We start from the raw sequence: 11,235 nt of genomic DNA, 5'->3' as shown, positions 1-11,235 counted from the left end.
CATGCGTTTAAAACTAGCCACTTCTTAAAGCTTCCTTTAAAAAAAGGCCAAAGAATGTAACTATGATAATAAAATATGTAAAAGCATAATGAAAAAATGTTACAGAGAACAAATACTGTATTCCATGCATATTTAGCAGAGACTTTGCATATAGTTTTCAGTGGAACTTAAGAACCTACTTTGCTTCATTGTGGCCTTAAACATGAAAGTTGAGCTCTCCTTGTGAAATCCAGACCAAAGTCAGTGGGATACTGCTGACTGGCGGTGCAACTCTGATCTCCTGTTTTTCACCTTTTTATCTAAGGCACTATATAAAGGTGCTGAGAATACGTTAAAATACCGGAGTTAATAATAAAAGAGAGAGAAAGTTTCACAGATTTGACTGAAGTGAATGGATTAAGACTTGCCAAAAACTGAACATTTTCATGCGGGCATACGCTCAGCTAGAGGAAAGACAGACTGAGTCATCGGAGACATCAAAGTCGAGGTCCAGCGACTGGAATTAGTGAGGGCTGTGCAAACACGAACGCTACCTGCATTCATCTGCCCGCTGCAAAACTTTTAATTACACTAAAACAGGTAGTAGCATCAGTGACTAAAATCCCCAGATTACCTTGATTGCTCTGTCATTATCTCTAATCAGCTGCTGCTTCTTATCTTCAAACTTTTGTACAACTTCCTGGAGCCGCTGTTCTGCGGCAAGCTGCTGCCGGCTGTTCTCCTCTGTCAGAGAGGAAATGGTTGTCTTAAGTTCAGCTATGATCTAAAAAGAAAACAGCATGCTAAATCTCTCTCCAGTAAGTGGCATGTATTTTGCATGTTTTTATGCTTGGTATAAGGATGGAGTTGGCAAACTCCGCTGTGCAAACTAAATATTTTAAATTAACATATTACACACTAGCAAGCATGAAATTCCACACAGAGCAAAGGGATATAGGAAGGCTGCGAATGGCAAAAACTGCTGAACACAAAATATTTGGAAGAGGTTTCCACTATAACATTCCAAAATATTTACTCATGAGAACAAAGCACATCTGTGATCTTCAAAATATAGGATGTTTCCAGTTTTCCACTACAGTGAAATAACTATTGCAAATTTACATAGCGATTGTGGTATTCATTTTTTAGCATGACACACTATAGCTTGATACTGCAGAGAAGAAAAAGCTCCAATTTACATGCATAGCTGAAATGTTAACCTTGGTAGCAAAATGTCTAAGCCACTGAAAGAAATATATTCTGCTTAGCAATACAGTGGGGACCTGATTCAATGGCCGGTGCCCTTAAACGAGACCTTTTACATGAGTCACTCATGATTTGTTGAAATCTACTCGTTTCATCTTTTTCTTTTTCTTTTTTTTTTTTTTTTAATCACTGAAGAAAGTCATAACTAAACCAGCTCCTTCAGGCATATTTATAGAATTTTATGCTGACATGTAAGTCATCACCTAGCAAAGCACTTAAACGTGTGCTTAATGTCAGGTTAGAAAGCAGACATACTGGCTTTAATGTATATATTCAAGTTTAAGGTTAAGCTGCTGTAGCAGTACAATATAGTCTAATTCTGAAACACTTAAGCACAAGGCAATTCAGAGAGTGACTCCCAGAGCGCTCAGACCTGTATATTTGCAAGGCCTCCTCACTCTTATCAAAAAATTTAACTATACTGAAGCCACAGTTATTTAGGAAAAAAAACCCCAAATTTAGATACAACTAACATTATATGAACTATTTTAAAAGTGGAGGCATTAGAATCACTGGGAAAGGGAAGAGGACTGATTAAAACTCTGCAGTATAAATTTATTTCCCTGTATTTCACTAGTCCTGAAAACTAGAAAGTAACATAGATTATGAGTAAAGCCTACATGGAAATTTCCGTATTTCTTTACTAAAAACAAATACATATTAAAAAGGGTAATATACCAATCGAAAGGAATGCTATCTGTTCCTAATGAGATCAATGGGCCAAACTTTAGAGATTAGCTGAATAGGTGGAACTGTAGGCAGAATTCAGCTGTATCACCTGCTTTGCAATTCAGATCATTTACACGAGACAATTTGCACAAACGAGGCTTTACTGAGTGTGTTAAATGATGGTAACACATACAGTGAGCAGGTGGGAGAAAGAGATGGATCACATAAATTATACTCATTAAGATAAGAAAGCAATTTGAACTCATGCAAGCCTATATCATGTCGTGTATGTTCCATTTCGCCAGGTTTTTTAGAGATAACAAAAATAATAAACCTGTTAGTATCACATATGGCTTTTACTGAGTTAAGACCCTGGACTAACACAGAAGCTCTGAAAGGCATTTAAGGAAATTTTAACATGCATTGATGGAGAAAGATCTGCTTTGTGCAGCACTTCTCAGAGAAGGAAACTGTTTACTTTGTATAAACTTCAGAGAAAATTTCTTGAAATATCTTCTCTGTGTGGGTGTTAAAAGTGAATGTTCCAGGAGGCCACAGAGAGTAAGATTAGACTGATGTTGTCAGCAACATGACCACAAGAAAAGTTGCAAACGACCTATTATTAATACTACACTACAAAAAACTATGTTCAAGTAACATTAGGGATTTGATTCAAACCCACAAAAGTAAAGAAATTCAGACTTCAGGGTGAAACTCCTCCACTGAGCCAAATAACCATGCCATATGATGTGTGTGCTGTGTCTGCCACAGAAAGCGCAGAGAAATGCCAGTTTGGGTCATTTGGTCCATCTCTCCTCCATGAGGAGAACAGTAAATTAGCTAGGGCAGTGTCTAGTTTAAAAAAAATACACGTCTCAAAAATTTTCCATTTTGAGACTGCTCCACAGGCCAGTAACTTTCAGTCTGACAAAGTTTATTATGCCATTCAGGTTGAATGTTTACTACCTTGTATTGTATTACCTAGGTGCTCCCCCTGTAACAATTACAGCAATTTCCTCACCCTGTTGTTTACAAATTCAGAATTGCTTCAGTTGCTCCATCTGTCTTTAACGACTAGACCAAGAATCCATTTTTGTTCCAACAGTAAACTATGTCTGGCATATGGAGCCGGACTTTTCATTAGAGTTACTGGGCACGTAAACAGTATAAAATAACAATGACAAAAAATAAAATAGAGTTAGCAATGAAAACGATTTCAGCCTCAAGGGCTGACATGCATTAAACGTTACTTTGGGGATTTTACTAATTTTCTCCTATTCAGGTTCAGATGGCAAGACAAAGAATAGGTTTATTTTTTACAACTTTTTGATCAAAAAAGAAGTTTAACAAAGGCTCCCAACAACTGACCAGGAAGGCATTGAGGAGAGCATTATCCTCGATGCACCACAGAAACGGGGAACCACTGAGGCTGGAAGGGACCAGCTCAAAGCAGGGTCAACTAGAGCAAGTTACTCGGGGCCGTGTCCAGGCGGGTTTGGATATCGCCAAGGGTGGAGATTCCACAGCCTCGCTATATGTAAGTAAGTATATAGAAAAGATGTGTTAATTATTAGAAATGTAATGCAAAAACTTATTTACCAATGGTTCTGATAAATGCAATCTCAAAAAAGGTACCATGAAAAATTTAATATCCAATGAAATTTCGCTGAATTAAGTAAAGCTATAATTTTGGACAATTTTACAGAGAATAAGACTCAAAGATATTTCTCCAAAGTTGAAATCAAGAGTTTTAAAATATTTCATGTGTTTGTAAAACAGTAAAGTTTGCAATCGTGTGTCACTGTGTCACTGATCACATCTACCTAGTCTGCAGGCCTCTAAAACATTCTTTACATAAAGTTTTAATTGATTTTTAAGAGCGTCAAACTATTACTCCTGATGAAAACATGTTTTGCAAGTAAACGGGAGGTATTATGCCGTGGTTATGAGGAATGAGAGGAATGACACCTCCACATAAAACCTTGTGGCAATTTCCTCACTATTAAAAGCTTAACTTCTGATTGCATCCTCATCACTTTCCACATTCCCGTGCTATATGTCAATCAAAATGAAAGCTGAAATACTTAAAAACCATCCTGTCTCATCACTTTTCACCATAAATGTAAATTCAGCCCACATTTTCCTCTTCCATGTTCACAAGACTACCCTAAAGAGCAAAAACTCAAGTCAAAAGCCCTTTCAGGCCACTGACGTGCTGAAAAACGTTGTTTGCGGCTAGGTACACGCTGGGTCAGCGTTCAGCAAAACCGCTGCCTCGGCTGGGATCAAGGATAAGCGCCGTTTCGGTGCTGCTCTGGGCAAACCCCACCTCGCGCCGCGGGCGACGACTGCGCAGCCGCTCCGCCTTGGCCAAGGCGTCCGGCTTGGCACGGCCTGCGCGGGGCCGGCTTTGCTCCGCTTCCCACCGACCGGCGTAGGGCTCAGTCCTCTTCGGCTCTCAGCAGATGAGAAAGGGAACCATTTTTTCTAGTCGGTTTAACTTTGTGTAATTTTTTAACGGTTAAAATCTGCAAGGAACACCGCGTATTTGACTTGAGAAACGGTCATTGCTTCTCTCGCCCGTAAAAAACCACACTCAAGAGCAGAAGCAATTACACTTGTCGTGAAGTTTCCAAAGCCAACGAGGCGGCGCGGGGCTGCTGCCTGGTTGCCTACCTGCGAGGACTTGGCCAGCTTCTGACCGCACTCCTTCTCCATCTGCTTCAGCCGGCCGCTCGCCTGCAAGACACGCACGCACAAAAGGAAACCCGATTAGCGCAGATGAGGAACATGTACAGACACTCTGCCACGGAGCCCTCTGCTTGGCACCTCATCTACATGCCTATCGCCGCGCGGCTGGGCTCCCCGCCAGTCCCAACGCCCTTCTGCGGCGGCCAAGAAACCACAAGGGCTTGCCTTTGATCTGGGGCCAACTATTCATCGCTTAAAAGAGGGGAGAAACTGTACCTCTGCTGCCAATTATTAGAAAAACATAAAGACTTCTGTGGATTAAAAAAAAAAAAAAGTGTGTGTGAGTGTGTGAGTTGGGGGGGGGAAAACACACACACACACACACACGTTTATCAGGGTGACTTCATTTCTAAAAGAGGGAAAAAGGAATGAAAAAGGTCCCAAGCGCCAGCCCAGGCTGCAAGGGCGCAATGCGACACAAACGACAGCGTTTCACATGTCGGCCGGCTGTCTGCAACCTCCTTTTGTCCAGTTTCGGGGTTTTTTTTTTTGCAAGATTGCTATTAAAGCGATAATCGAACCCAACAAGCTGCTGAACCAACTGTGTTCTCCTTGACTTACAGCTCTTTCCTTCTAACTTTTTTTCATAACTCAAAGATAAGGAATAAAACAAATGGAAAACAAGGCTGCTTTGTCATAGTGATATCTAGTAAGCAAATACATCTGCAATTCTCAGAAACCATAGCTCTTAAGGTTTTTCCCCTCAAATACTACTTTTAATTCAAATTCGGGACAATCCTGACTTGTACTTTTCTTCTCAAGTGCCGCTGTGTCACCCTGGTAGACCTGCCTCAAATCGCTGTCCTCAGATGAACTGCTAAGCAGCCTCGTGCTCTTGGGTCTAAAATTTGAGGACAGGTGCCTAAGAAAAATATTTGTCTCAGGGGGACAGAATATTATGACGCTGAGTCCTGAAGCAAATTTAAGCTGATTAAGTTTTCAAAATCTATCTGACCTCATGCTAAAATCTTTGATCTGTCCTCCTTAGTTTCATGGCCAGCACACAAACACACGCGCCTTCCCAGGAGTTTAAAGTTGCAGACAGTGTTTGCAAAGCACCACGAGAAAGCGCGATGGAACAGGATCATCGCATACAATCCCTGCAGTGATATATGGTGCAGCTTAATATATTATAGCCTGTTAAAAATAATCTTGAAGTTTACATGATACTGCAGTTTACAATCTTGAATCCCTTCAAATTCCAAGATTATGAAGCACACGGAGGTGCCCGTATTTCATGTGTTTGCTGGTAAGAAGAATTCTAAAAAAGTTAATCAAAACCAATTATCAAATGTGTGCATGATTTTCAAGTATGTGTGATTTTTTTAAATTATAAACAGAGATAATGGCACTAAATATTGCTTTAAAACGGCATATACAAGAATTCTGCAGTACTAGATGACTTAAATTCCACTTTTCCTACATCTGTCATAGAAAGTGAGGCACAGGCACTGCAAGGGCATACTGACCGACCGCATAAATAAAAAAGGAGCAGCAACACAGACGTGTTTACACCAGACAGCTCTGTGCACGCTGCACAGCTTTTTGTACTCTGGCTGCCCCATATCAACACTCTTCCCACTGTACTGTCATCTGGTTTCAGATGACTTTTTACCAACACTGCTTATCGTAAAGTGACTGAAACCGACTGTTTATCCGTAGGAAAAAGTGAAAAATAAATTACAGTAATAGCTTAAATTACTGTTACTCCCAGAAAGGGAGAGATACTAGTTAGCAAGGCACTGCAAAGAAGATCACGTTACAGCTGCTTTCACTCAACTTGCCTGGGGTAAAAGTCTTCATCTTTCATAGAAGCAGCTTTATAACCTCTTGAACCCACAGAAGAAATCCCAATAAATAATAAAAACACACCCATAACTTTCATAAACAAATTAGAACTTGTTAATTCACATTGAGGAGAACCAGGGCAACCTCTGCTAGACACGACAGAAGTGATCCAAAAGAAAGATATGCTGAATTACAGTGTTTTATTCCTAACTGAGGGCAAACTTAAAGTATATTCTATGAGTCTATTTAAAGGCAATGACAGCATTTTATTTTACAATGCCTTTAACAAATTACAATTAGCAAAATATTTGTAAGTTGTTTCCAAGTCATCCAGAAACTCCAAACTCTTGCATTTACGTGCAGTCCCAAACATCCTCATTGCAGGGGTCTGATTTTTAGAAGCACCGTTCCAGAACTCCCCCAGAGACCTCAAATGCACATTTAGAGCTGCCTAGAAGTGGGTGCCTAAAGCTGCGTCACTAAAAGCTATGGATATCTGCTGACTTGGCCTCTTGTCCCTAGACCTACAACACCGTGCAGGTCCTGCATCAGCATGAGGTGCACAGACTGCGCTTGTGACACTCGGCAGAAGGCAACTTCTGCAAGTTATATCATGGTGGTCAGCCGAAAAGTTCTCATTCACGCTAAGGCACAGGACCTCTTTTCCATTATCATCTTTTACCACAGAAACACAAAACCTCTCTCTTCTCAAAACCTGCGACTCAACTTATATAACACCTCTTCACTACAGGCTGTTGCTTTGCAGCCCAGGGAGGCATAAACCTACTCTCTGGGGGCACGTGGAGCACTGCTACACAAGAAAAGCCTTTTTCCTTCGTTCTTTTTGTAAGGAAAGACTTACTGCAAAGTAAATACGCGTAGCTGCATACAGTGAACACAGCTGAGGACTTTTATTACATCCCTTTTGACAAAGGAGAAGGTTAAAACCAGACTGCTGCACACAAGCATCACTTTCCTGGCTTCTTTCACAACCGGGTGAAACTCTTCCAACAGGCAGCTCACATCATGCGCTGTGTGAAGCACAAGCTGCTCCTGCGTTACTTTGAGGGCATTCCCTCACTTTCAGGTTACATGCTATTTCCGAAACAATAAGGAATGAGAATCCAACTGGAAGGTGAACATGTGGAGGGTCAGGCAGCATTCATTAAAGTCTAACACTTTTTACAGCAATGGGCAGCACTGCAAACGGAGTTAATGGTCTTCAACGAGTTTTCTGTGTGCTGTAGGTAGCTGTAGAAATTCACTTGGCAAAAACTTGTCAGAAGCATCAGTTGTAATATCCATTTTTACAATAAAAAAGGTTTAAATTGGATAAGCCATTGAGGAATCCTACTGAATCAAAAATTAACAACTTTAGTTTCACATAGTTAATACAAATTTTAGCTAAAATTATTTGATTATGACAATTTTACATGCAGTTATTTTATTAGAGTGACAACTTCTGCATTAAAAAGGAGATTATGTCCTTGTTACAGTTAACTGGTTTTAAAAAGCAACTACGATTCTATAACACGCCTTAAAGCATCACATTGTGGCTGCTGAGCAAAACTACACCAGCTTCAACAAAACATTTGGTGTAAAAATTAAAAACGATATTAGCACTAAAGATGCAGTATCTGAACTCATGGATGCTGTTCTAACACAACCTGATTTTCATTTTTTACTTTAATGAAATAGAACAGTATTACTAAGAATAAAGGAGCAAAAAGGATTGACCACAATGGGACCATACTCCAAAAAACATACCATGTTATGCCAGAATTACAAAGTTTCATGTGCTATTTTTAAGGTATATGATATAAGGTAAAAGAGACGACTAACTTCTAGTTCCATTGAGTTCCAGTCAATGGAACTAGAATTTTTTACTTACTAATTACAGTCAACAACCCAGTGCTGAAGCCTGACCTAACAAAAAATTGCTTAAAGGATTTCTGTGAATGATTCAAGGAGCAAAATGCACGTGTAAATGAAAATTTCCAATGAGAAAGCCTAAACTTCTTTCACCTCAGGAAAACTCCCTCTGCTCTAAGAAGAGTAAATCATGGCTACATCCCGACAGATTTTGAGCCCGGATCCTACTGGCTCCTGTGCCCACAGCAGAAGTGGCTAAGGGAAATGGGGAAAGACAGGACTCTGAACACAGGATATCTTAAGTGAATTGGGAAAGGGCAATAAGAACTCCCAAGTCACAGAAGGACCATCCTACACCCAACTAATTCTCAAGCTGGATCTATCAAATATATATATATATATACACACACACACACTCTAGATATATAAATATATATATATATTTAATGGGGAGTATGGCATGATGATATCTTTCCAACTGCTGAGGACTTTGGCAAAAGAATCCACAGCGAGGTCTACACTGAAGTTGTAAGAGCACCCAAATGTGCCTGTGCACGCAGTGTGTTTGCAACCCCCTTGCCAGACAGCAGCGTCCCAGGCGGCCGGGGAAAGCCTGGCCAGGGGCTCAGCCACCGCTCGTGCTGGGGCACGTGTGCTCCAGCGGGTCACCTCCCTCGCGGGCTCACTGTCTGCGTGCACATCTCCAGCCCTGCCACTAGCTCTCCAGATACAGCACGAGGTTTGCAGGCACAAAAACAGCTTTGTCTTTCATTGACATCAGTGAAGGACGTGCAGCTTTTCTGCTCTTTTCTGAGCATCTTGAATGTTTATCAAAAATGCAGCTGCTAATCTTAGAAGAGTATGAATCAGTGCAAATCTTTCCGCTTTGGAATGGTAATTCTCAATATGATTTTAATTATGCTACAAAATTAATATGAACACTGCAACGCAAATACAGATAGTTCTGTGATATTTAAGGATGCATGGCGAAATCCTGTTCCTCTATATGTGAATCAGTTTGCTGACTGATTTCAGTGGCATTTTAATTTGATTGCAATCTCACCAATACAGATGACTCACAAGCATAACTCATTTACTACAGGGGCATATATACCCCCATATTCACTAACAGAGCAGCAGATTTAAGAAAACTGTTTAGGGTACTAGCCATGAAATAATCATTTTTCAAAATGCCTGCAACTAGCTAAATGATGGCCATACATAAGCTGATCCTCCATAATTAGTTAGATAAAAGTGTAAGCAAACTAAAAGAGAAAAAAGAAAAAAGAAAAAAGAAGGAAAAAAAATCAAAGGGTGGAGGAAGAAGAAGAAAGAAAACTTGCTCCGGGGAAGAAGCAACTGCTCTCTGATGTGCAGCAAAGAATTTAACATCAAAGAACTAATGTAAATGGGGCCCATTTACCTTAAAAAACAACACACCACTCCACATTCTGGTATATTTCTATTTAAGTTTGACAGCATTATGCTTTGTACCAAAATACAAGATTGTGTAATTTGACAGACGTCAAAAGAAAATGACCTTGAGAACGGCTAACCGTAGCAATTTTTGTTATTAAGTATGTTAGAACACTCTGTACAGTATCTGTTAAAACTTCAGAGATTAACAGATCACCTTTTAAGTTCATCTGATTGTACAAAAACTTCATTTCAACCTCAAAGCCAGAAACATATTTTCCTTACGTGCCTCTACGAAGGATAGCAGAGGACTTGCTGCGCCAATACCCTCTTTCTTTCTGCTGCTCTCCCCGCCAAGCAGACAACGCAGGAAAGCCGAATCGCTGTGTAAGACTGGAAATAGCATACCCGTTCAAATATGTAATTTGAGCCACCAAAAGACTATTAAAAATTGCTCAATACCCAAAATTATGTTAACAGAATAATTAGTCAAGTACCAAATGACTTCAAGGGCTTTGAAAATGAATGATAGAAATCCCAATCTGTCATACCCACAAATCCTATTAATATTCTACTTTACATTCCACTTTTGTAGGTCTATAAATCCTCTTTTTTTTTTTTCTAACATACATCTTTAGGGAAAAAAAATCCTCATTCATGTGCTAAGCATTTTTCATTGGGAAAAAAACAAGAATGAATAGAAATGAATTTGACACTCTACCTGTACAGAGAATTGCCTTTCTGCGATGTATTGCAATTTTATACTTAATGGGAGCCTACTGAAAAATTGCTAGTGCAATTTGTGCCTTATTTCCAGTCCTCTTTTGTCTGAAGAAATTATTTGAACCAATTGAGCATTTCTAATCATTCTGAAAATGATTAGGATTCATAAACGATTAAATATTGCCATTTAACTCTTCCAGGAATTCTTCTATGAGATTCCAACTGCACCTGGTATCTGATGACAGAGTTACACAATCCTTACACTAGTACCTAATTTTTAGCGTCACCCCAGTGGAATTACTGAATATCTTTATGATCTTCTGCTTACTTCTAAAATACCATGGCACAAAGGAGAATGGAGGGGGAACTTCTTTCTTCAGTGTGAGATGCAATCGTATGATTCAAAACATTACCCACCAGTGACATTAATCATGGTTTCCAAGAAGTTAATTTCCCAACTTCACTAATATTGACTTCTCTTCAATGCTGGAGAGAGCCAAGCACCTTATCTAAAAACAACCACATGATTTGACCTAAAATACAAACAGGTTTAGATACAAAAATATTATTGTGTGAGCCTCATTTTGCAACTCGTGACAAAAAACAGAAGGAAACACTACCAAGAGGTGACATTGATCTATGACTGGACTCAGTTAAAGGCTACTTAACATAAGCTTTACAATACACACTTCTATCAGGAACTCAGAGACCCATTCATCTTCCCATTTTATTTTGGCTAAGTTCATGCCCCTTGATTCTTGCCAAGGAGAG

General features: G+C 39.7%; 1 protein-coding gene across 8 annotated transcripts in view; it reads right to left on the bottom strand.

The window, feature by feature from the left end:
- The window catches only part of CEP112 (centrosomal protein 112), a 182,232-nt gene that overhangs the window by 45,242 nt on the left and 125,755 nt on the right, over positions 1-11,235 (bottom strand). For 7 of the 8 annotated variants that reach the window (XM_064522758.1, XM_064522757.1, XM_064522761.1 and 4 more), the window contains 2 exons: positions 4,591-4,653; positions 614-763 (listed from right to left, as the gene is read on the bottom strand). The exons of the other annotated variant lie outside the window; for it this stretch is intronic. In XM_064522758.1, the coding sequence (XP_064378828.1) occupies positions 614-763; positions 4,591-4,653 (213 nt within the window). The remainder of the gene's footprint in view (positions 1-613; positions 764-4,590; positions 4,654-11,235) is intronic. 8 annotated transcript variants of the gene reach the window in all.

This window comes from Dromaius novaehollandiae, chromosome 18 (assembly GCF_036370855.1).
Source record: "Dromaius novaehollandiae isolate bDroNov1 chromosome 18, bDroNov1.hap1, whole genome shotgun sequence".
NCBI lineage: Eukaryota > Metazoa > Chordata > Aves > Casuariiformes > Dromaiidae > Dromaius > Dromaius novaehollandiae.
The sequence above is the reverse complement of the archived record's forward strand: the minus strand, read 5'-3'. Positions and strand labels throughout refer to the sequence as shown.